This window comes from Apteryx rowi, unplaced genomic scaffold, assembly GCF_003343035.1.
Source record: "Apteryx rowi isolate R43461 unplaced genomic scaffold, aptRow1 scaffold_12, whole genome shotgun sequence".
NCBI lineage: Eukaryota > Metazoa > Chordata > Aves > Apterygiformes > Apterygidae > Apteryx > Apteryx rowi.
Genome location: NW_020447419.1, coordinates 5,879,881 through 5,905,568, shown reverse-complemented (window position 1 = coordinate 5,905,568; position 25,688 = coordinate 5,879,881). Strand labels below are relative to the sequence as shown.

The 25,688-nt window shown below is 39.8% G+C and overlaps 1 protein-coding gene across 1 annotated transcript; it reads right to left on the bottom strand.

The window, feature by feature from the left end:
• Positions 1–634: 634 nt before the first annotated feature.
• On the bottom strand, positions 635–14,667 carry CPO (carboxypeptidase O). The gene is made up of 11 exons (XM_026088179.1): positions 14,588–14,667; positions 11,173–11,248; positions 10,627–10,751; positions 8,048–8,162; positions 7,083–7,184; positions 6,208–6,312; positions 5,473–5,583; positions 4,344–4,434; positions 3,557–3,759; positions 2,126–2,210; positions 635–903 (listed from the first exon to the last, which is right to left on the bottom strand). The coding sequence occupies exons 1-11, from the start codon at positions 14,665–14,667 to the stop codon at positions 635–637; spliced, it is 1,362 nt and encodes a 453-aa protein (XP_025943964.1).
• Positions 14,668–25,688: the final 11,021 nt, after the last annotated feature.

Sequence of the window (25,688 nt, the reverse complement as noted above, 5' to 3'; positions counted from 1 at the left end):
AGTTTCTATCTTCACTTATTTGAGTGTATTTAAATGACAGGGTCACACCTTTTGTCTGTCCCTGTATGCTCCCACTGGGTCAGTTCTTCAGCTTGTTTCTGGCCACTCTTGGTGGTTACCTTCCACCAAGTTTGAGGCTTTGTATTTTCTGGTAAATTCCCATGTCCCAGTTTTGGGCAGGAAGATGAATATCAAGGAAGCTGTCCAATTTTCTAGAGTGGGATTTGGGGATATTTAAGTCTAATGCAAGCAAGACCCAGGTGTCAGTGTGGTCAGGCAGTGGGGAGAATTGTGCTGGGGCAGGACTGCTGCTGGCAGAAGTGTTGTATAGGCCCAGGTGAGCACCTGAAAACATGCTGAAGACTAGGGAGTCATACTGCTTTCTCTGCATGCATATTCAAGCTGACTTCTCACAGAGCCAGCAAATAAAGCTTGGGAAAATGCCACAATGCTTCATCTTGTCCTCCTTCCCTAAAACACAATTTTCAAAAATGCAAGTGGATGCCTTGTATTTTCTGCATTTTTTTTCAGCCTTTATTGAAATAATTGACATTTAGTTCATCTGCTAGTGTAATTTTGTCTTTCCGAAGGGACCCTCATATGGGAGTCTCCTGCTGGATTCTCTAAGACACGTTTAAAAAACAGTCCATGTAAATACAACACTCAGGCAAAGGCTCAGGCCCAGGCTACCAGAGGTCAGTATCACACCTCCACTTGGGAAGTACTTCTGATCAACATAGTCTATGATAGCTGTCACAGCCAACATTGTCTCTTCACATGTGGGCTGGATCTGATCTGGGGGTAGAACAAATCCATGAGTTCCCTTGTCTCGCAGCTCAAATGTGTAGGAGAAAGGGATGCCTATCATGTGAGTCCAGTCCCGTGAGGAGCCTGAGTTGCTGTCTGCAAATTTAAAAATAGAGGGGAGATAAACTTATTAGGCAGTGCTCTTTGAAAATACTTCTTGCTATAGTTAATAGAAGATTTCCCAGAATCCCTGAACTAAGCAGCAATCATATATCACTGTTGGAGAGAGCAGAATTTCTAGGTGCTGTGATTCTTAATTATACTAAAAGTCTTGCATAGAATTTCCTAAGTGAAACGATTGTCCATAAGATGCTATTGTACAATAGCAGGAGATGAGTTCCAGGGATTCTGTGCTTTTAGCATTTTGCCATGATTACTGTTGGATACAAGATGGATTGGCCATTTGTTTGTTCTCATACATCGCTTCCTACATTGACACTGTTTGGAATTTCTTTGTGTATTTGCTTTTTAGCAAAATTTTGTTCTGTAACCTGAAAAAATTCTGGTTACTCCCTGTATCACTGCTCTTCTGCCTCATGAATCTTTTTCTTACCCATTGAATATAATTACAAACTGTGGCAAAATACACACAGTCATAGGCATGGACATGTTACCTTATACTTGCACTGTGCTTGCTGTTAATGCAGTGACTCGTGGGACTCTGGGACTGGCACAGACAGACATTGTGAGTATGTGAAACCGCATGGGTGCTGGAACCAACTACTTAGTATTATGAGTGACTAGCACAACTTACTGCTTCCTGGGAAAAGGTTGTTTTTACCAGGCAGTCTCGAGGGCCCTCTAGTCCTCTACCTTCAGACTGTCAACAAATATCAGCTGTGATGGTGCTTTCCTGATGTAGCTATCCAGTTTGCTAGGAATGAGGCTGAAACCAACATATTTCACACAGAATTGCAAGCAGCTGCTATGTGATAATGTCTGATGGAGTAACTATAGACCTGATTGGGATTTTAATTTTTGCTTGACTCCAGTGAAGACAAATAGGAGTTTTGCTGCTGACTTCAGCAGGGTCAGGATGATCTATCACCAATCTTGTTCTGTCCCCTGTGATGTATCTGTGAGGAATTCATGTAAGAACTGGCTTCTGATCAATGCTTCCTTCCTTCCTGCAGTCAGCTTTATAACATACAGTGTTATCTTGTATTCCAGTGACTGCTACTTAGATGTTGCACTGAACCAGCCCATTAAATGTTACTCAAAGAGGAAAATCAGCAAAACAGTACTTATTGATACCTATGACACAAGAATGACTGTCTCCTTTGAAAAACAGTGATCAAAGGGGAAAAAAAAAACTTACATAAAATTAAAGAGGTTGCTCCTACTTGATAACTGGTCCCATACTTTCCCATCAGGGCAGTAGCTGCTTTCCCTGCAACTTGCATCTGTAAGTTCGAAATAGGAACAGCATTTTCATTAGTACCAGTAAATTTGGCAATTATTTCGAGTGGGCCAAAATTTTCATCTCTTTCAGCTTTGAGTTTACATATGGTTGGCTTCAAGTTTCAATATTATTAATTCAGGCTTTTCCTTGTTTTTTTTTTTTTAATGCAAATTATGTTAAAATTCAAAAATGACTCTGCTATTAGGTAGAGAAGGTATTTGTTTTGTTGTAGAGGGCTATATTTTGGAGAATTATGGTCTATGTTCTATAGCATACTGGTCTCCAGGGAGTTCAGAGAGATATAGCAGCGTGATTGATCTCTTATACTTTTTCTATTACCATAGGTTCTGTGTGGCACCATCTTTAGAAACTGAGCCATAGACAGATTAAATGACTTCCCCAGCGTTTTATATGACCCCAAGTCTGTCATGCTCTTGACTAGTGCTCCAGGCACTGCAAGGTTCACAAATACTCATTTTAATGAACTCAATTTAAAACATTCACAAGCTGAGAGGGAGAAGTAACCAAAAAGTAGGTGCCTACTTTGTTCCCATTCTCCTTGTGGACATGTTTGGAATACCCCTTCTGGACACTGTGACAACTCTGTGTATATAATATACCTGCATCCAAAAGTGCAAACGCATTGTCGCATACAGCAATTGATTGCAAGCACAACTTGGTGCTTTTCTCTACTCATCTTGCACTGCAGTAATCCTATCTGTAATAATCCATTTTTCCTAATTTAAGATGAAGAATTAGGATTAACTTCTGAGGTAAATAGACTTTGCAGATACTGCACATAAAACAGGCAACCCAGAAAGATGAGGTGACTACAGCCCTACATTAGTTAAATGAGCATGCTAAAGCTCAGGAAACCTGCCTCAAAGGAAGCTTCCTTTGAAGAAAAGTTACTTGCTACTTCTTTTCCTTGGTACTTCACCTTTCCTCCATACAAACACTAAGTCAGTGTCCCAAGAGATTCTATTTAAAGAAAATGAAAGTAGCATTAAATAGAAGCCAAGAGCTCTGATATATTATTGTATAGCCATGAGAGGAGTTGTAAACCCAGAGAAGATATTTAAGATATATGGAGCAAATGCAGACATTAAACTCTGCACAGGATGGTTCCAACTTTCCTGACTGAAGAGAGGAGAGGAGCCAATGTCAGTTCGTAACCTGTCCTCCCTGTGAGGGAAACATGAGGACTGGCTGTGACTCTGCGTGCTAAGTCCCTGGATAAGCCCAGCTCCTCTGAGGGAAAGGCAACAGGGCAAACAGAGGTGCCACAGGCTGCCAGCTGTGCAGGCCTGTTCTCTACCAGTGTGGAAGGGGAGTGTTTTGCCCTACCAGTTCTTCGTTGTTACTTGGAGGTTTGGTTGTGGACCCATATGGAGTGAGGATGTACTGTCCATAGGAATGAATTGTTAAATAGCACAAAATGTCCTCCTTCTTCCTTTCGATAAACTGAGCCACAGCTCTTGTCTCAGGCTCTGATTCTGGTCCAGATCCACAGAAGATATCACTGCTGCAATTATAAGAAACACCAATACCTGGAGAGGAATATAAAAAGTGAATGAAAGGAGAGAAATATATAAACCCCAGTTCAGGGGGAAAAGGGAAGTTTACCTTAGAGCGTTAAGGTATGTGTGTATGTGGGCAGGGAGGCTTGTCAGCTCAGAGGGACTTTAACACTTTTCACTGTTGGTAGCAACTAAAATTTGCTACAAGACTGAAATATTTAACAGATTTGCAAGCTGGCTGGAACAAAAGCGCTCTGACACCACCACAGTGCACCACCTGCCAGGGAACTTCTGGAAGCTCCTTGAAATTCATGGCAAACACAAATACTGGCTGTTAAGTGACCAACTCTTAACATTGCTGCCTACAGCTGATGCTTGCTTCTGCGGTGGATTAGAGGTATGGTTATACAAGCAGCAGTCTTCTGTTTGCAAAAATAAATGCTGGCTGAAAGCCAGTGACTTAAAATTTCTACAAACCAGGTTTTTATTTTTACATGTGTCTTGATGACACTAAAATGAGTATTCCTTTCTTAAAGGAGATCATCTTATTCCAAAGACTAGTTATTATTCTTGCTTTATATTTTTGTAGGAGGTCTGAAGTACTCAGAACTTACTGCCCCAGGACGAATTGAAGTTCCGGTTCAGATCTGTCCCGTAGCAGGTGCCATTCATATGTGGAGAACGGTTTTTCCTCCACAAACGTTCCTAAACAGAAATAACTTCAGTTACAATCAATGTGTAAAGGCTCCTGTATTTCAGACCTCTGCATTCTGGGTAGCTCTTGCATTATAGTGGACTCTGAGTGCAAGGGGGATAAAGCTTAATGACAGAACATCTCATTATCTACTACAGCCAGGCTGATGTCTTCCACAAGCCTGCATGCACCTTGAAATGAGCTTCCTGAGCTTTAGAAAAAACATCTCATTTCCTTAGTACTCATCTGTTTCTATGCAGTGTTGCACTCCTAAGAAAGTCTTGGCACTGTGAGAGATACCCTCCGTGTCCAGGAGAGGTTATAGTCAAGCACATGTTCATTTCAGATTTGAGAACATGAATGCTTTTTTGTCAGCCAGTCTTGCCACTGCTTCTTGCTTCCCTGCTGTACCAGAAGTCACAGCATTGCCTGTGTGAGTGTCTTGGCTGAATTGCCTGTGCACCCCAGTGCAATGCGTGGCACACTCCACACCTGCTGGGGAGCGAGCTGGGATCCACATGGTGGGAGGCTTAGTCTGTTGGGCCATGCTAAGGTCCTGCATTGAAAGATGTTTCTTCTGGGCTCAGGAGCTCAGAAACCTAATGGCATTATCCTCCATATCAGAAAAGGATGATTATCTGGAAGGGCACAACAATTTCAAAGCCAGATAGTCCAGTAATCAACTAACTCTCCTCCTGCCTCTTCTCCTAAAGGTGGGTCCCATCAGCCAACTCAGCTCTTATGAAGCATAACTGACTCCTCAAGGCATGCCTAACTGTCATCCAGTACCAAAACCAACAGATCCTGTGACTTTTCCCTTATTTCTTCCTAAGGCTCATGACGTTTGCTAGTTTTTAGCTCCGTGGTCTCAAGTGACTGCTGATTTACCAGAAGAAACAAAACCCCTCTGCCATGAGAGAATTTGTGCGAGTAATGATTCTGCCACTGTTTTCTGTTTAACTGTAATTGCTATGACTATATCAAAAGTTAACGGAAACATGCTGTGCACATTTACCTTCCAGTCCAGTTCCTGGATTTTCACTACTTACTTTTTCCCAGGAATAGATGTAACCATCAACATTGAGGACTGGCAAGATGTACAGGTCCAAATTCTGAAGAAATCTGATTATCTTTGGGTCAGATTTGTAATTTTGTAGAATCTGAAAAGGAAAAAAATACAAAGGACTGAAGAGAGAATCTAGTGGTAATCACTGGCAAGAACCAGTTTAGAACTGTCAAAGCTCATTCACTCCTCACTACGATATCCAAGATCTACTTGATCTCCATGTATATTGAGATATCTACCTTTGCTGTTTACGGACTGACAATATATCCAGTTGTAGTGCACTTCATATTGCTACAGTCTTGCAGGGATGAAAGCTTCATGGATACCATAGGCACTGTAGGCCAGAAACTTCCAGTGCATGAGGAACCTTGCTATACCGTATCTTAGAGTCCTTTCATCCCAAGGGAACTGTGACTTTATGATGCAGGGAGGCCTGGTCCAAAAGCCACTGTGGCAAATGGAGAGGCTGCCATCGAGTTCAGTGGCTTTGGAACCTGTTCAGATGGAGGACACAATGTGCTAACAAATATCATCGTATATCTCATCTCAAACTGTGGTTTGATCTTGTGTCTCTGCAAATATCTGTGCTATGTATTAATTTTGAAAGTCACCTTTTTACAGAAAAAGCATAATACTTGCTACCAAGGTACAGAAGAGAACTGAACTATCGAAAGTAATCTGTGGTTTTTATTACTTAACTGGAAAAGTGAGGACTCACTTCTTTCACAAACCACTGGCAGAAGGCTGGAGAGATCCATTCTCTGGCATGAATCCCACAGTCCATCCAAATGATCTTTTTGGTTTTATTTGACGGTTGACTGATCTGAGAGAGTGCAAAAATGATGATTTGGAAAACTGTTATGTTACAATAAAATAGCTCAGCTTATTACAGGAAGAAAAAGATGTTCCTTGATATACTGCTGAGCCATCTGAGATAATTATTATTACAGAGTTCATTAGGACAGGCTTTCCTTCATAATAACCCAATCTCTGTAGTATCTCAGGGCAAGAATCTTAAAGTCTCTGTTGAACAAGAGTGACAATAAAACAGTTTCTTCTTCATTTATAGTAGTCATTCAGAGGACTGATTGTTCATATTTTGAGATTCTTTTTTTAGAAGGGGAAGCACAAAAGGCAGGAAATCTAATATTACTCAGTGATAGGAACATATTAGACAATAACCAACTTAATCATTAAGACTATTGTTTTTACTGGGGCTTCCAATAAAAAATGTAATGGAATAGTCATAGTAGAAAGGTTGTATGATCTGAAGAATAAAACAACAAAACAAAATCTAACCCTTTATCCTCGCGCACAGCTGTCACCAAGCTAGTTTTAGCTTGGTTTGTATTTTGAAACTGCATTTCAGTCAAATTTGTTGTTTTCACCACATAAGAGCAATAGCATGAGTACAGTGATAGTGTATGTGAAAGGTGACAAATCTAACAGCACTGTAGAGGAGTAGACCCATCTCCTGTTATTTCAGTGACTGTGGACTTGGTACTGTCATAGGAAAGATCTGAATCCTGTCTTCTCCCATGTACTGTTTTATAAAGATACCCTTTATTTATTTTTAAAAAGTTCCTCTCTTACCTGCAGATAATACATAGTTCGATTCTCACTTGTCTTTCCCAGGTAGTGCTGAGTCACCAGCTCACTSTTGCTCTCCTTTACGTGAGTCATCCATTGATAAATCTGAAATAGTCACAGAAAATTCTTGGTGCTAAGGGGCAGTTTCCATCTCTCTCCCACCTACTTTTCCAGATTAAAGTGTTTTCTGTTGCTTAGACAAGCAATGTTTTTTCTCAGAGCATATTTCAGTCTGTGGTATCACTTAACATTGATGGAAGGCCTTTCAGTTGCCTTTGAGCAAACAAACAATCATCCCTCASAGCACTGGATGCTAAAAGATAACGTCCCTGCAATACAGCACTGAGTCTCTATTTTGAATCTCATTCAACGTGCTCATCCCATTGGGAATTTTTCTGTTGATTTCACCAGCCATGGGACTGCACCGTCAAATCTACAAAACAGTGTTACAGTCTCTTCCACATCACTATTGATTTTCCATGTCGGAGTTCAGCAGCAGTCATACACGATGGGCAGCTCAAACACAAAATTTATTAGGGTTGACTCCTCTCTCCCTCTTGTCATGTGGCTAGAAGAATCCATAGCGCTGAGCCTTTGTCCAGGCTCACCCACTGGTCTGTGAAACACAGCACCAAGAAGTCCTCACTCCCCACCCTTATGACATTATTCTATTTGAAAGTATCAACAATTGTCCTTGAATTACTCCTTCCTCCTGGTCTCCCAGTGTTCATCTCTGCTTCCTCTCTGGGATGCCAGAGACAGCAATGGTCATTGCACTTCACAATTCACGGTCAAGTCAACTGGGCCAAGATTCTAGTAAAGTAAGGACCAGTCCTTCAGAAAACACCCTTGAAGGCAGAAAGAGCTCCACTGACTTCGGTAGAGCTTTCTGCAAAAACAGTTGCTTCCTGTGGTGCTTATAAAATAGCAGCAACAAAGAAAGTGAACAGACTTGGGTTCCTCTTTACCTCTTCCATTGGGTGATATTGGGTGTAAATGTAGCCTTCTGGCACCTGCCTGTGGCTGCTGCCCACCCTTGGAATGCTCTGATCCACAAGTGCCTGCACATCATGTATTAGGACTCTTGAGGAGAGGGGAAGGGGGGAGATAGGAAAGAAAACACTCAACTATTATGGTGGATACACTGCTTCCAACAATAAATCAAAGGCTTTAGCCCCTTCTGTTGTGAACTGCCTCACCTGTCTTGCTTTTCCATCCACTAGACACAGCAAATTCATCACCATCAACATACTTTCTAATTACTGAGATTTTCATTGGGTTTTAGTAATAATTATAGTAATGATTTTATCACAATTTTTTTTAACAGTAAAAATTTTCAACAAAAACGATATCTTTTCCTTCACCAATTCTGCTGCTCGTCAAAACTCTAAAATTCCACCTTTTGGGGGAAAGGAGGGAAAAGTGAAAATTTTAAGATTAGTTTTCATTATATTTCATGGAGAAATTTTCAATTTGTGAAGACTTCGCAAAGGTATTTATTGCAATTTGGCAAAAAGTCAGAACAAAAAGCTCTTTTCTTAAAAAAACTCTTCTTGTTTTTTAACTACAAATTAACTCAGAAACTAGCATAGTATTGGCCTGATTCCATCATCAAGGGAGTCAGTAAAACATTTTCCTTGGCTCCAGAGGACTTTGGATCATGCGCTGTGCTTTCTCACTGAAAACAGCCCCTTGTAATACTGTTATAAATCTGTGCTCATTGTAATACTTGTGATAAGACAACTGCAAAGGTAGCTTAAACATTGTTGATTTCGAACCCTCTAAGTGCTAATAGGCTATTTGCTGACACTGGCACTGATCGGCATTTCTGGAAGCTGCACATATAACTTTTAAGGGTGGTTACAGCTGAGTTTCACTTTGAACTTTCATGTTTATTCAAATCTGAGCTTCAGACTAAAATTTAGGCAGTGCAAATGCCCATGATCTGAAACCACAGACACAAAAAGCCTTATCAGAGCTCTGGAGAACTGAAATCGCAGAGTTTGACACAGCCAGAATATTGATGTCCTGATTATAATTTGTCATTTGTGTCTCTATCAGTACACACCTAACTGTCACATTACCTTCCTTGCATGTCAACTGCCTTCTAAAAGGTGACTCCTGCTTTGAATCTGTTATAAGAAATTTAACTATAACATTGTTTTCCTCCTCTTCTCCACCCTCCTGCAATACAAAGCCAAAATTTCAGCTTCACTTTGAAATAAGCCACCTTTCTTTTCTGGACCGTACACAATGTGGACACAGTTCTGGCACCAATCCAAGAGAAAAAACTAAGCTTCTAATTTCAATTTAGACTTAAAATTTCCACTAGAATCAATTGAAACCATTAGAACATGAAAAGCCTTGATATAAATAAGAGATTAAATATCTTGTGGAATGTGGTCTGAGTCCTGAATATCTAAACCCGACACTAGATCATTTGTATTGGCTTCTACCTCATCTCTCTGCATCGCTAGTTGTCAGGGCATCACACTCACTAAAAATAATTTGTCAGGCAGGATGTCAAGATCAACTTTAACTCTAAACAGCTTCAAAGTGGCCCGATCCTGCTTTAGCTTATCTTTGATTACTAAATGTCACTGTATGTCCATAGACCATTTCTCCTCAGCACTGGATGACTACAGAATTGTTTACAAGTCAGTTCTGCATGGGAGTCTGACTTGTGAGAAATAGGTCTTTGCCCAGTTATTTAATCCCATTTGGCTTTATGAACACTCTTTGTATCTGAAGCTTCCACAGTGAATTAGGTCTGGTTGGAAGCAGAAACATGGTGGGTGTCAAAGATGTGACCTGGATAGGCGTGCTAAAGCATCGTGGGGCTTTCTGCAGCAAGTGGCTCTCACTGGCGTTTACGAGGGGGCTGCTACTAGGTCCTCTGCCTCAGACTGGGCTGTCTCTCTTTGGCTCGATGGCGGCAGGCAATTCTCACCAGCCTGACCACAGGGGCAGGGGTGAGGACATTAGGGAAACTGCAGTTTTGAAGAAACCGTCTGGAAATTCACTTTGAAAGGGCTCTTCTCCATACCAGAGGAGCAACAAAAGACAGGGAGGGAAATGGAGAGCAACAGAGGCTCTGCTTCTTTTCAGTGACATTGACCAAACCTTCAAATTAGGGAGGACCCTTTGTCCAGGTATTCTTACTTTACAGGAGCAAAGCATGCTCCTTTAAGGGGCAGATGTACCAAGCTTGGCTTCCTGGCTTGACTAGAGAATTGAGTCATATATCTCAGAGCCATCCTCTGCCACTGAGGAGGCAGCTGTAGGAAAAAAGACAGATTGGGCATCCCAGCTCCAAATTCACAGCCCAGGCTAGCTGGAAGGTGAATAAACAGGGCATAGGGGATGTGCCTTTAAAACTCAGAGGTAGACATAGCATCTGTGCACTGGGCCAAGTGGAGCTGGGGACAAAGGTTGGGTCCTATTGCCAGTATTTGCTGACTGTTCATTAGAAAGGGCTTAGTCCTTCTGTGATAGGAGGGAAGATTGTTAGAGCCAGACTTTCCTATCAGGAAATTAGAGGTCATACTCATAGGAGATCAGATGCTGATCTAAGCTGTCTTTCACTTCCTGCACCAGAGGTGCTGTGACCCTCATGTGCAGGTCTTCTCCAGTCCAGATGTCTTCAGGCAGCAAGGGCTTCCACAGATCCAGCTGGGCAGAGGAGAAGGAAGAAATGCAAAAATCAAGCTCTGTTTTCAGAATGAAAAAATACATTTAAGATAGAGTAGCTGCAGATCAATACATGGAAGAAGTGTTTCTTCAAATTCTCCCCTAACTAGTCCCCAGCCATCTGTTCATAGAGCACGCAGCACAGGCTTAGTGTTTCYGTTGACTCAGGCACCACTGACAGGGAGCAGTGCCTTCTCAGAGCCACGCAAGGAAACTAACTTCTCTCTGTAAATTCCTTCAGCTAGCGAAAGGACAATTCAACCCTAAATTAAGAGAGAGAGAAAAAAAGAAACTTTCTCAAGCTAACTTTTACTTTCATTTCTGTCCAAAGTTACACGCAAATCTATTTTACAGACCAAGACCCCTCTCTGATTTTTGTGCACACATGGTTATTCTTACTTACCAGCAAAGTGTTGCAAAGATGCTGAAGATGTTGGACTTGCTGAAGTGTTTTTGGCACAATATGCAAAACCTGATCCCTGGAAATTCAGTGGAGAAACAAGATCAGTTTTAATATCTGCTAAAGTCTCCATGATTTCCATAAGTCAAGAGGAGATATTTCGTTATGCAGAAGGAAGAAAGAGCACATAACTGAGTGCTGTTCGAACAAAAGCATGTCCGAGGGATGAATTCCTGGATTGCTTTAGCTACATGTAGGGCTAAGTGATGTGAGTTTTCTGTTGCTAGGGCATTAGATTAGCTCTGCTTGCTTGCCAGTGGCTGTCCTTTATTCATCATACCAGCTTCACTGAATCCAACTGCTTGCATGAGCCCTGGTGTATGTGCTTCTGTGTTTGCAGGATTTGGGGCAAAACAAGATCATTAATAATACAYAATGAACTATTTACTTGATCAGATACCACTTTTTTCTTCCTTCTGTTCAGGAATTATTTCAGATAGGATTCATGTTTTATTGATCTACTTCATAATGCAAAAAAGTTAGATAGCCATGATATACAAACATTGCTAAGAGAGTGAGATGCTCAAACTGCTTGCCATGAGACTAACCAATTTATTCAACAAATAGTGAATAGAGTGGGCTTCAAAATCACGTATTCTTACTCTCTTAGCAGGAAAGAACAAGTTCTGATACAGGACGTATGATAATTTTATATTTTTTAAAAAAGACACATGGATTCAGTGTCTGAGTATATATTTTCATTAGTCACCATGAAACTATCATTTTTTGCAGGCTTAATCTGAAAAAAACTATTGCAAGTTTACAGAGATTAAAATGGTTGGAAATGCAGAAAAAGCAAATCTGTAAATTCTATTTTGAAAAAAAACCTTCAAAATTCTTTTTCTATTTTTTTTTTCTCCAGTGTTCATTGAGATCACCTTTCCAGGCCTGGTAGAAAGTGTGACATTTCTAATGAGTTTCATAATAAGGAGCAGATTTTGATGACTACGTTACATCACTCAAGGTGAGATGGCAGTTATCCACTACTGATGTGATGAAATGAGGAACCTGAGAAATGTTTTTATTCGTTAGTAACCAATTACCACTGCTTCATAGTCTCCTTCAATGGGCTTTGGAACCGTTACAGGGCGTGTACAAAAACAGAGAACATTTTACATTTATAGATTCTGTAACAGAAACTCTTATTGCAAAAACCTTGCGTGGTGAATCACTATGGTCATCAATATAATATGCTCTCATCATCTGAACTGCAACTGCTACCATTTGTGATTCCGTACACAAATGTACAATTATCAGCTTAATATACATGCAAATAGAATTCACTATTCATTCACATTATCAACTGAAATATAGGGGGATCTTTTTTTTTTAAACATCTCTSTCTTGAATATATCACCTTTGCTGATAGACTAGCATAGAACTTAATAGTTAAAATGGGCTGTATGCTATTGGTTCAGGAGATGCTGTTAGTATATAGCACCCTTAACTATGGGGCAAAATGATTGCATTTGCATTGCTAACAATTTGGTACAACAGCCATGATATCTTTGCAATAGAACCTCGTAGATGCAGGATAAACAYCTCTGCTAGGAGAATAAACATCTCAGCTGCAGTTCAGAGTTTATTTTCTCTAAATGCCTGGGCTTGCTTTGCTCTTTGTCTATCAGGAAGGGAAACAATATCCTGTAATATCTTTCTATCCTCATTGACATTATGTCTTAATTACACCAAATGAAAGAAATGCCAGACAGTCAGATTGCTGCCAGATGGCCAGCTCTTATTTACTGATAAACCTTTTACAATAGCCAGTGTGGAGACAGATCATTTTTAATAGTACACTAAGATTAGAAAGCACACACTCGTTTATGATTATGGACTAGGATTCTCAGTGCAGAAGTGCAAAGTCAGCCCATGTGACCATGTAAGAACAACAATTTTATAATACTACAGTTAAGCTTTTTAACCAAATTAAAGGACTTTTCTCAGCACAAGCTGCATTTCTTTGGATGCTCATAGCCTCTGATCTTTAATTTAGGCTGTTGCACAGAGCAAATGACAAAAAAATGTTAGCCCCGATGGCCTTTACCGGTTGCTTCATCTTTGTGCAAGTGCTGCCAACTCAAAATCACACTTATCACGCTATTAAGGGTGCTCTTAAATTATAGGCGGGTGGCAGGTTCAGTTCTGGACAGCAATTAGAAACCAAGATGAACACTGCATTACTAAAGGTTCCTTGAATTCTACCCAGTGAAATCAACAGGCTTTGAGTGAGTCAATAATACAAATATAAATATTATCCAAGGGAAATAATATATTGTAAAGGAAGAAGTGGTGACTGTATATGCTCTGCCAGGAGAGGTGTAGGACAGGTAGACTAGGAAGGAACTTATTGCAGTAAGTGTTGCTTCATTTTCCTCCCCTTTCTAAAACTATATCCATGGGATATAGTTACTCTAGAAACATTTAGCACTGGGTTACCTTTTCTGTTTATTTTAGAAAATTCCATTTATAATGTTATATGTGGACAGTCAGGTTGCTCACCACATTTGTGCCCCTCCTGCAAATCCCAACTGCTGTAAATGCACAGAATGACATCTCATTTCTTGTAAAGTTTAGGGTGAGTGAAACAAAATAGTGCAGATAGGCAAACAGCACAATTTTATAACACTCAGTTTCTTAAGAAACAGAACTGAGAATGAAGAATACAGCAAAACTAGCCAACTCATACTTTTTCAAAACCACTTGTCAGAAATAAAAACATGATAATCTCATTCCCTAAAAACCTTTGCTTGAAGATTGTCTGGATCAATTTCATTATCATATTTTTAGGTTTTGCCAAGTTTTTTTTCCCCAGATTTTATCAGTTATTTTTATTACATGATTTTTTTTTAGTTGAGGTTTTTTTTGCTTCCTGCCCATATTTCTTCTCTATCTCTTTTTGTTGTTGTCACAGATTTCCAACAGGAGTTCAGCATTTGTGCTGCTTTTGACACTATTATTTTCACACAACCTCTTTTATTAATGGATCTGCCTTTGTTCAAACATTTTTCCCCTCAATATATTCAGAAAAGGCATTTTATTCCCAGAGCATCTGATTTCAAAAGTTCATTATGAAAGAGGCTAAGCTAAATGATTTTCAGCTAATGGAAGTAGAGCACCYGGAGGTACATTTGAGGGGCATTCTGTGTCTCCTGAGGCTGCACCCATATCTTTGTTGGCTGGTATTGATTCACTCTTCTTCATTTCCTATCATTATATTTTCTTTCCAAATCTTATAAAGCTTACAGCTTAGTAACCCTCTCTCTAGGTTTTMATTTCAGAATTGTTATTATTCTTTTACACAGTTCCTGGGAATGTCACTGCATGCACAATTCTTCAATACTTGGTTCACACTCACCCGTCATATCGCAATTTCAAGCTGAGTATTCCAGAAACATGAATCCCTAGAGAAAAGATAATCCCAAGAAAAAGCTGCATCTTTGTGCAAAGAACCCTGTCCCAACAGTGCAGGACTAAAGGGGATGAGGATAGAATCAAATATCCGTCAGATCTGTACTGAACACTTGATTTGTGCAAATATAATATATAACCAGACTTATTATGGAAGGAAACCTGCCCTTGTTGAATCATTAACTTCTCTTTACACTTTGAAATACAGTTCCACTCTGAAATATAGTTCCACTTTTTCTTAATTCTCTAAGCTCTCTATTCCATACCTCCAAATGCACACACATACATACAGCATCCTTTTCACTGAAGCACTCCTTTTAAGAAGGAAGAAGATTTTTCTGTATGCCACTTTCAAATCCTTGGAAATGTTACATGACAAAATCCATAAACATTGGAGAAAATGTTACCTGAAAACTCCATGGCAACTAGTGAGGATTAGTTTATAAAAATTGCAGGGATAGGAAGACCAAGAGAACTCTGGTAACACAAGCTCCATCCTTGCTCYCTTCTCTCCTGTACACATGTCATGGTGGAGTGCTTTTTTGACCTCCTAAACAGCAATTCTGTCACTCAGCTAGCTAGAGAAAAATAAGATATGAAAGAAACAACCAAGGTTTCTTTAAAAGGGAATGATGGAGACATCATAGCCTCGTCTAAACCACATTTAGTTGGACCAGATCAATCTCTGGCCACAGACTATCAGCTTTACACTGCCATAAAAAGAAGTGTTTTTGTTATACTCAAAATGATGGGCTAGTTAGTGTCTGAAATCTTTCATTTCTCATTTAGTTCATATATCAAGAGTAAACAGTTGAATTCCTGTCTTAATAGACTACAGTTAGATGTATAGCACCATTCTTCAGAAAGAAATTGTTTCACTCAGCTTCTCTCTTGGATTAAAGCCATTCCATTGTCATTTAATGCAGCAAACTGCAGGGATTTGGGGTGAAGAGAGTGAAGGAAGTCAGTTTGTTTGTTTACACATGCAATGAATGTTAACTGTAATCATGGTATCTCTGTAAATCCTTCTCAGCAAAGTATGGAGTTGTCTTACATTACTACCAATCTGTCCTGGTATAAAAGACAACCGGTGTAGCTCAAGTGTCTGTTATCACAGAACCAGGCTGCGTGCAGGAGAAGAGTATGTTCTTCTTCATAAATAAGACCGGACCCTTCCCATCTTTATTGCCACGCACTATAACCTGCTCAACAGCCTGATCCTGAGTGTGATGAGTATTTCCCTCCATGCAAATATCCAACCCACAGTGACTTCAAGAAGAGCTGGAGGAAGTCCACCTTACAGGATCAGAGGCAACTCTATTTGTAGAGGAAATAAAAAAAACAAACTCATGTTAGAAGACCATATTCCATATTAATGAGATAACCTTACCTTTTACTTCCCTTTTCTTCAACACTGCTATGAGGTGAACTAATGTTTTCAGGTGTCTTTTCTGTAGTGTTGTTTATGCCCTTTTATCACAGTTGACTTTGAACTGGGGTTCAAGCCCCTGGCAGGGACTCAGAATCTAAAGACAAAAAAAATAGAGGCACAGAGGAAGAAACCAAAAGGCTACATCTTTTTCTTTTCTCTTGTTAAAAAAATACACACAAATGAAGCAAATCATGATATGAGCTAGAATTCAACGCCAGCCCAAAGCTTACGCCTCCACCCTGAAAGTGAAAGCTATTTATTCTGTGGTGAAAGCGGTACTCCTATGATGCCAAATAGTTATCAAGATAGATAGGGTCATTTTGCTTAATGGACTTAGGATTCAGAAGAAATGACAGTTGCTTGCTTGGTCTTTGATTCAAATTCCTTTGAAGTCTCACTGATTTTAATGGGCTTTAGATGAAAGTCCTGTACAAATAATCACAAGCATTTCTAACTGATTTAGAAAATGGACTAATCTGGGGACTTTGGCACAAGATTTGTTCATAAAAGAGGATACTTAAGTATGTACTTAACGTTCAGCTTGCAAGCAGCACTGCTGAATTCAGAATAAAAGCCTTTAGAGACGTTATCCTACAACCAATGCAAAAGTATCTTAGGACAGACAGCTAACTTTAACAAGCGTGTTGCCCTCTTGGGCATAAATAATGCCTCTCTTAGTAATAAAATCTGTTCTTTAGTCAGGTTCTCACTAGCAGCTGCTTATCTTTCTAGCAAATGTGGAAGGCAGATTTATTCATTTATTACCTCCTTGAAAACTGTGTGCAAAAAAGCATGGGATATTCTTGGGAGAGAAAAGGTCGTAAACATATGGCACAAATATGTCATATGAAACCATGTGGTGTCCTTTCTTCCAGAGCAGTTTACTTTGCAGTTCTTCTATATGTTCTTCTTAAAGCTTCAAAGTGTTTTTTCAGCATCAGTTTAACCTCTCAACTGCTCTGTGAGACAAGCAAATATTATTTCCGGTACTTTAAGGAAAATGGGGAAAAAAGTGACTCCCCCAAGGTGACACAGGAATATTGCTGCAGAGCCAGGAATAGAACTCAGATATCCTGACTCCCTGTCTGGTGCTTCCTTAAATATATGACCATCTGCTCTCCTGCTGGAAGTATAGATACTATATGCTGACTTCAACAAGCTGGCTGCTAAGCCTGTTAGTTTATCCTCTTTTTATCCCATACTGATATCATCTCAAGCTAAGCTTTTGGCCTGGAGTCAAAGTGATTTCCAGTATTTGAATGATTCGACCTGCTTGTTATTGTTTTAACCTTGCACCACACATATGCTCAGCTATTTGTGACTTATCTGCAAACAGGATGTGTAGCAACAGCCTCAGACTAGAAGTATTTTGTTTTAAGATTCCATACTGAAACATACCACACGTTTTAAACAGCTAACATATAGCAGCGAGTTTGATCCTGGGAGCTGCCTGCACCCAGACTTCCTATAGAGCTGCATGCAACTTTCAAGGGCAAAGAGATTATTAAAAAGACAAAAAAGTTATACACATCTTTCTCTCCACAAACATCAGTTCACCATGTCAAGCTTCCCCAGTTCCACGGCTAAATCCCTGTACTGAATCCATCTGAACGAAAAATCACACTAGAACTACATGGAAGTCAACATAACCAACATTTTTTTTAAATCATCACCTTAACTCTGACAAAGTCATCCTCCAGTGAATCTCCTTCTCTCATTGCTGCAGAAAGCTCATGCTATGTATCCAAGCCAGATTCATCACTCAGTAAGGTCAGTACAGTAGTATGCTGACTAATGTGCCTGAAATCCTAGTCTTTTGCTCCTCTGAAGAAGGAGGCTGGGTAATTCGGCTGTTCTGATAAAATATCCTCTGGGTATCACTTCAGCTTTGCTTGGAGGAAGCACACAATGAATTGACAGTTCTGTTTCCCATTGGCTTGTCATAGGAGATAGCTAACTCTACAGGTATTGTCTTTTTCTATGAGCATTATAGGAGGTTTCTCAGTCTTTTTTTGTGCAATATTCCAAATATTCCAATTCATTATACAACATTAAGTGTATAGTCTTAATTCTGTACCACACATCTTCAGCAATATGTTGTGTTGTCTGAAATTTGAATTATAGTTCCTCTCACTATGCCAAGTCTTCAGCTTTTACAGTTTTGTTAGAGAAAGGTCTTTCTGAAATTCTCTGGATTCCACTGTGACTTGACAGTGCTAACAGTTCTCAGGCTTCATTTGCTGCAGCCACAGTCCTGAATGGGAATATACTGGAAGCTGCGCTAAGTTAAGACAGCTCTCTTCCAGAGACAATTTGCTGAGTTTTCCTCTCTCTGTCTTTCTCAGGAATTATACCGAAAACACCCCATTAACCTTGCATGTGGTTACATTTGGGGTTTAAAAAATAATCTTAAAACAGAGAGAATTCCAGCCAACATACACTAGATTAGAATAATATTACTGCAGATCTTAAAAATCAGTGCCACTAAGCCAACCTTAAGTGTCTTGTGGATCAACAAGTGACATAGGACACTTAAGCTTCAGCTTAGTGGAACTAATTTGAAGACTGGTGAATGATCTAATAATTTCAAAAGATACACATTTACAGACACTTTCAAAGATTTCTCCATAGTTTTTACATCACTTATGCACACGCATATGCACACATTTTGAGCCAAAACTGGAAATCTCAATGTGCTGTGTCAGTGTAGGAAATAACACCTGCCTTTTCTCCRTGTCCTGTGATGCAATTTTTGGACAGCTTTGTTTTCTCAGAGCAGCTTCAGGTACCCACTCAGTAAGCAGTTGCTTAGGGAAGTGGGCTGAAGCAGGTTGGCAAAATCCGTATTGATTTAATAAGACTGGCAGAGCAGCTCACTCAAACACCATTTTCCTTAACCAGGACAAGAGGATGTTACTAGTGAATTGCTGTTCCTTAATTTTTCCTAATTGTTTCCTTAACAGGTGGCCTGGATGGTTATTTTGCCTTCATCTTTCAGACAGCAAAATGCCACTGCTAAGGAAGCTTGAGCTGGCCCTCTGACATACAATCTGAATTCAAGATATTCACAGCCTGTTACTTAGAGGTAACAAACACCGTTGGTCCAGTTCTAGGAGTTGAGGGTGACTGTCTTTTGCAAGAGTTGTGCACAAAATCCTACAGTCCTTAAGTAAGCACAGTTCCTATGGGAGATTTGTCTGCATAAGGATTGTGCAATTTAAATTAAAAAAAAAACCTAGCAGTATATCTCAGGTGCAGATGTACATGATTGAACCTGAAGTCCATGCATGCAAGCTGGCTACAAAATATTGCCCTTGTAGTTTGATCAAAAGGAAGATTCAATTTGATGACAGTTTTTAATGTGCCTGAAATTGATGCCAGAAAGAGCACTCACATTCTTCTCCAGACCTGAGAACTTTCACTCATAAGAATAGCTTCTGGTGTCATGATTAGAATTTACAGTTTCAAAGGTGTTTCTCTGGGGGGGAAAAATTTTCAGAAGTATTTGATCCTATATTGAGGTTCTGAGTAGGCAAGAAATAGGCAGGAATCCCTGATTTTATAAAGAAACAAAACTTCTTGTAAATCTTTTGCTGTCAAAACTTCAATGTATTTTGTTTTAATTAGGCTTTTTTAAAGCAACTTTTTTAAGAAGGTGTCACATAACATTAAAAGCCTATTTTACTAATATTTTTAAATAAAATAATTACCTGTGTAAGTAAATAAACCAGTATTATTTTATTGCTACTAGCAGAACTGTAGAAGACAGCACATAACCCTCTATTATTGCTTAATGATTAAAAAACAAGCTTACGGCACTGCATTCTAGAATAACCAAATTATTTTTAATGAGTTCTATTACAAGCAGTAAAATACTTTATGAACTATTTAAACATGGCATAAATGATTAGATGCTAATATGCTTGCATACAATTTTTAGACCCAAACTATATATATTATAGTCACTTTAAGTTAGGTAATTACCTTTTGCAGCTATGAAACATTTTCATACTAACCTTTGGCCTCAGTTCTATCAACAATGTTATGCATACCTRGCTTTCTGTCTCATACCAACACCACTGAGCATAACAATATTGCTTGCATGCATGCAGTTAAGTATGTATGTAAGTCTATGCAAGGTGAGTAGCACTGCAGACCCCTCAACCTGCATGAGGATCTGATAAATCTGATTGTGACGGCCCTGAGGAATCATGTTGATAATTAATGGAAGCAATAATACCTGAGAGAAGATCCCAAAACAGATCTAAGATCTTGTCTGAGTCAGACAAGTTCATTCTACATAACTTTTATTTATTGGAATTTCCAATGTATTTTTGCAAATGAGCCTTAAAAATGTATAAACCAGGTTTGAAGTATGTGACGTGAGTCTGGGTGTAAAATGTGGTAGAAGCAGCTTGTATTTTGGTGTCTGATTTTGTAAAAAATTGTTGTTGTTGCTAATAATATCTGAGGAAAGGCACTGGGGAGTGATCTGGGTAGTAAAGCTTCAAAATGCTTATTGTGACAGATCTAGGTAGGCTTGTGGTAAGGCTGCTGACAGGGTCTGCACTGAAGAGTTCTGGCTGCAAGGTTTGGGGTTCATCAGGGAGAGTGAACTTTCTCTTTTGTAATTAGCCAAGATTTTCTCCAAACTCATGACTGAAGTATGTTACTACTGTTTGCACAAGGAGTGGATGTGAAAACGTCAGCCAGGTCTGCCTGGAAGAGCTTACAAATCTAAGCAACTCGGCATGGGAACATCCCCCCTGGACAGACAGGGGAGGCAGGCTCTGGGCTGCACTGAGGCTGCCTCTCTGCTACAAAGCAAGGCGTTCCTTTGAGTAAGGACACAGCCAAGATGTATGCAAGCACCAGGACTCGGGGTGCACCGTGAGACCTCCTAAGTGACTTGCCCATGGGCAGACAGATAAGTGGTGGCAAGCAGGTAGGTGAACTCAGATTCCCCATGAGGGAATCTGATCAGCTTTAGTGCCAGATCATCTTATCCTCTGTTCAGCAGGAAGAGGAACAATGTTCCTGATACTGTAATGGTTGTTCTTCTCTTTTCTTTTGCTGGCAAATACTGAGTTGTTTGATTTAGCAAATAAATGTCTTTTTTTTCTTTTTTTTTAATATTTGAATATCAAACCTACCCTCAGCAATGGCAAGTTCTCTTTTCATTCTGCATCTGCAGGAATCAAGCCAACCTTCGTCCACGTCAATACCACCTTTTTGGGGGAGTGTAGTTTCAGAGGAAAAAGAGGTACTGTACTGAGAATGACTTCTCTGTGCTGACATCAGTGAAGTATTCATCATTTTGTACTGTTTGTTGAGCATAGGCTGGTACAGGGCAAATCTCCAAACACGCATGCACATACATACTTTTTTGTGTGCTTAACCTTCCAGATCTCCATTCTTTTCCAGACATTTATATAGAATTGACCCAGGCTGAAGTTTCATTTAGAAGATAGTGCATCCCTGTGACAAATCTTTCATCAGCAAAATGGAGCATGTTCTAAGTCAACAGAAGCAAATGCATTGGTATTCTTCACCCTCTTATTGCCTCATATGCCACAGTGTACATGTGGATTAGGTTGCCCTTGTACTTCCCAGAGAGTTCCCCATATCAAGGCACTGTCTGTTGTTCCACTAAAGCTGATTTCTAGCTGCTGAGCCAGCACAAAAGGCAAGCCACAACCCATTATTAGTCTTTAATATGTATATTAAAAAAGACTAAATAATCTTCTATTACCTGAATGAAATTACTTCAAATGTGGGCTCCATTCTTGGTCTCCCCTCCTTCCCCAACTGTTGTGTGCAAAAATGTCTGAACATACAAATATATAATCTCCTCCATGTCAAGCCATTGTATAGTTCCCAAATCTCATCTTACCTGTATCAGTACAAATCAGATTTCAGTGACAATTCTCCCTATTTACACCAGGCTCTGTACAGTCAGAGCCAGGTCCACCAGCTGTTCTCTACGGCAGAAAGAGAAAACTAGGCTTGCATAACAATTCAAAGTTTCGCCTTTGAAGATCTAGAGCCAGAACCTCATCTGGTGTATATTGATGTAGTGCTCTGACTTTAATTTAAACCAGCTGATGAGCTACTCCCCCTTTCCCTGCACTTGCCATATACTCCCCACTGTTCTAAAGGGTGGTCAAGTGCAGATGACATCTTGTGGGTAGAGGAAACTGTACCATGAAAATCAAACCAGCAAATACAGAAAATTTAGCAAGCGTCCTTTGTGGATTGAACTGTTGAGAGTAAATCTTGGTACATACTCATAAATGACAAAGAGTGTTTGGTAAATTGCCTCTGTCCGGAGGCACAGATAGATAGAATCCTATAAGTATAGTAGCGAAAAGTGAAAAGAAATTCTCCTGTTTATCAAAATTTGCATCTTGCTACATAAAGCAAGAACATATCTGGCTTTTGATGGGTGCCATGGCAACAATATTACTAGAGTATTGCATGGGAGCATTTTCAGAGCCAGGAAACAGGATGAAATGAGAAGCTCACTGGTTATCTGTGGACAGAAGGGCTTTTGCTGCAGACCCAAAGACAGATTCTCCTTCTTGTTCCCAGTCAGTTATTTACAGTTGCCACCACGTTCATACTTTCACCTTATACTGCTGTTGTCCAGAGCTGGTGAAAAAAAGGTGAGAACTGCTACTATTAAAAGGATAGAACTTAAACCTGGCTCAGACATTCATAATATTTGCATCATTTAAAAGAGATGAACAATACAGAAACACTAAAACAACTATGGTTATTAGTGAAGAACAGAAAAACAGGATTACGTGCTCAGCAAAACCTATGCTTAAAAATCATATTTGCTTGAAAGGTATGCATGTGGAGATCAACAGATAACAATCATATTCCACTGCTAGTTTTTACTGGCTCTGCTTTTGTTCTGAGATAACTAATTTCAGCACACTTGGCCTGGGAGTGAATACTCCACCTTTGTTGTGATCAGCAGAACACCTGCAATTCTCCTTGATTTATTGAATTATTGAATACTGTAGTGCCAGCAAAGTGGAAGTGAAACTGATACCTCATTCAAGCAAGCTTATTTGCTCTGAGATTTGTGTGGAGAAGGGACAGCTTAGCATTAATAAATGGTAATATAAAGTATTATCTATTGCAACGGCCAAGAACAAAACTAGCATTAGAGGGAAGTTTTAGTAATAGTTCTGGATATTACAATTTTCTTCTCTTTAGCTATTGCCCAGTGCCACTTTAGGCCTCTGCATATAGAGCATTATTAAACCCCTTGTCTATGCAGAAATACAGTCACATTACCTGAAAAGCAGACTTTCCTTCCCCAATTCCAAGGACTGGTTTATTTAGAGGTTGATTTATTAACAATAATCAAACTCTTGTAATGTACTCCTAGTCCCCCTTTCCTAGTCACTTTTGAACCTGTTGGCCAATCTGAGAGCAAGGCAGAAGTTTAAAGACAGTTCCTGGGTGTTTCTTGAGAATGAGTGGCTGGGTGGATGAGATATATATGATACTCTTGAGGAAAAGATTGGAGTTAAGGCTCAAACATGTTTTTAGACATAAGCAAATCCAAGCAGGAGAGAACTGCAGGTCATCAGGGTTCACAAAGCCTGCTGCTTGTGGAAATGATTTGTTTTTCCAAGCCCTCAATGTTCCCATTATGCATTACTTCACAGACCTTGTTTCATTTTTGCTCAGATGGCACTAGTTTATTTTCTGTTCACACAAGAGCCTTCTTGACCCTTGCAGCACCCATCTTCTGCCTTCCTGTTTCTCAATCTCATTTTAGATTTGTTCATACATCCTGCAATGTTTAACATCATCCTTGGGCCAGTTAAGTTTGTTATATAATTACATTTGTAAAGCCTTCTCACAATGTTTTCTTATTGATTTTGTGATGCATAACAATGACCTGAGCTTGTCACCCCTTTTGTGTGTGGATATCCTTCAGATGAGCAGGAGAATTCAAAAGGTGAATAGTATATGGATTATTCTCACGGGAAAAAATACCAAATAAGCCAGTTCCATCATTGCATTTTATTGTTTTTTAACAAGAAAACATTTATGAATCAAAAAATGTCCAACTGTAGCATGTAAAAAAACGAGTCATAAAAGACAGTATGTGTTTCTTTGCGATTAGCAGGACAGATGGTTAAGTTTAATGATTTGTATGAATGATCTGTATGTGTCTTTTTTTCAGAATTCCTTGTGGCCCAGGAATAAAATATGCTGCCCTCATACAAGGATCTGGCCAAATATATAGTTGCTCTATGCAGCTGAGTCTGCTGTCTTTAAGTCATAGCTACATAATTACATCTAAGCCCTATATTTGCTTTCTCTTCTTTAACCAGCCTTCAATTCATTGAAGATCCTCTCATCCCTCAGCAATTTAGTTTACTTAATAAATGATCTATTTTCACTTTATGTCCTGGTGAGAACCTTGGCCTTGCTACAGATTGGATACACTCGTGAAATTCCTTTAGTGAGTCAAACACCACAGCAAATGTCTGGGTGCCAGCCGCTAACAAGATACAGCCACAGATTGTATGAGTCATATCCAGCCTCCAGATTCCCCCTCCCTTGTTCAGGAAAAGTTTCTAGCCACTGCGCTGACAAAGCGTTCCAAGYGTGAACAGAGGGCAGAAACTTAACACACGGCCCTGAGTCTGCAGGCAGACTGCAAACAGGTATAGAAAGGTGCAGCTCGCATCCCCTGTTAGCCTCCCTGGCAGGTAGGCTAAAAACATCTGTTTAGTGTCTGTTTCACTCAAAGATTGGAGATTTTGCAGAAGTAAAGATTCAAGAAACTCACAGCTCTGAAGTCTCACTGGCAGCAGCAACATACTGCTTGGAACTATTAATCAGTGTAGGTAAGACAAAGTAACACCTTAAGTTACTGAGATAGCATAAAGCAAGATATTTTAATAAGCAAGGTGATAATTATGGCAGACTACTTCATTTCCATACTGCTTGTACAAGTTTTCATCTACTAGTAAGGTGTTTTTAAAAGGAAAGAAAAAATTTACTTAATATAGTGACCACAGAAGTGCTATACCATTGTGGGACCACTGGTGGCTAATTCTGTCCAGAGTGCTGGCACACAAGAGAACTGTGTGCTTCCTTACCTGGTCTTTTGTCCCTGAAGAGAGGGAGCTACATACCTGGTTCAGACAACCTGACTGAAAAAGTTGAGGCAGAGGAAGCTGCTCCTCAGCCCAGGTGAGAGCTGCAGCTGAACTGCAGAAGCTTGGTCTGCAGGGCTTCAGCTTTAAAAACAGCACCAAATCCTATCTCAAAGACAGCTCTGCGTACCTCCCAACTCTCCAGCACAGATGAACTGAGTATTTCATATCTCCTCCAGGGTGGGCTGCAAACACAAGTCAGCCAGCCAGCTCAGAACATCAGAATTGTTCTCATCAGCCTGCTTTTCAGATGAATTTGTAGACAATACTTTTCTTGCAGTAGTAGACCCACAAAGAGGACACGACCTCCACGTCAAGTCAGGCACCACTCTGGTCTGGTTGTTAAGTTTTACAATTGCATCAAATCTATTTTTCTGTGCTTGCTGAATTTCAGACAGACTGAAATGCTGAACAGCTCTCTTTGT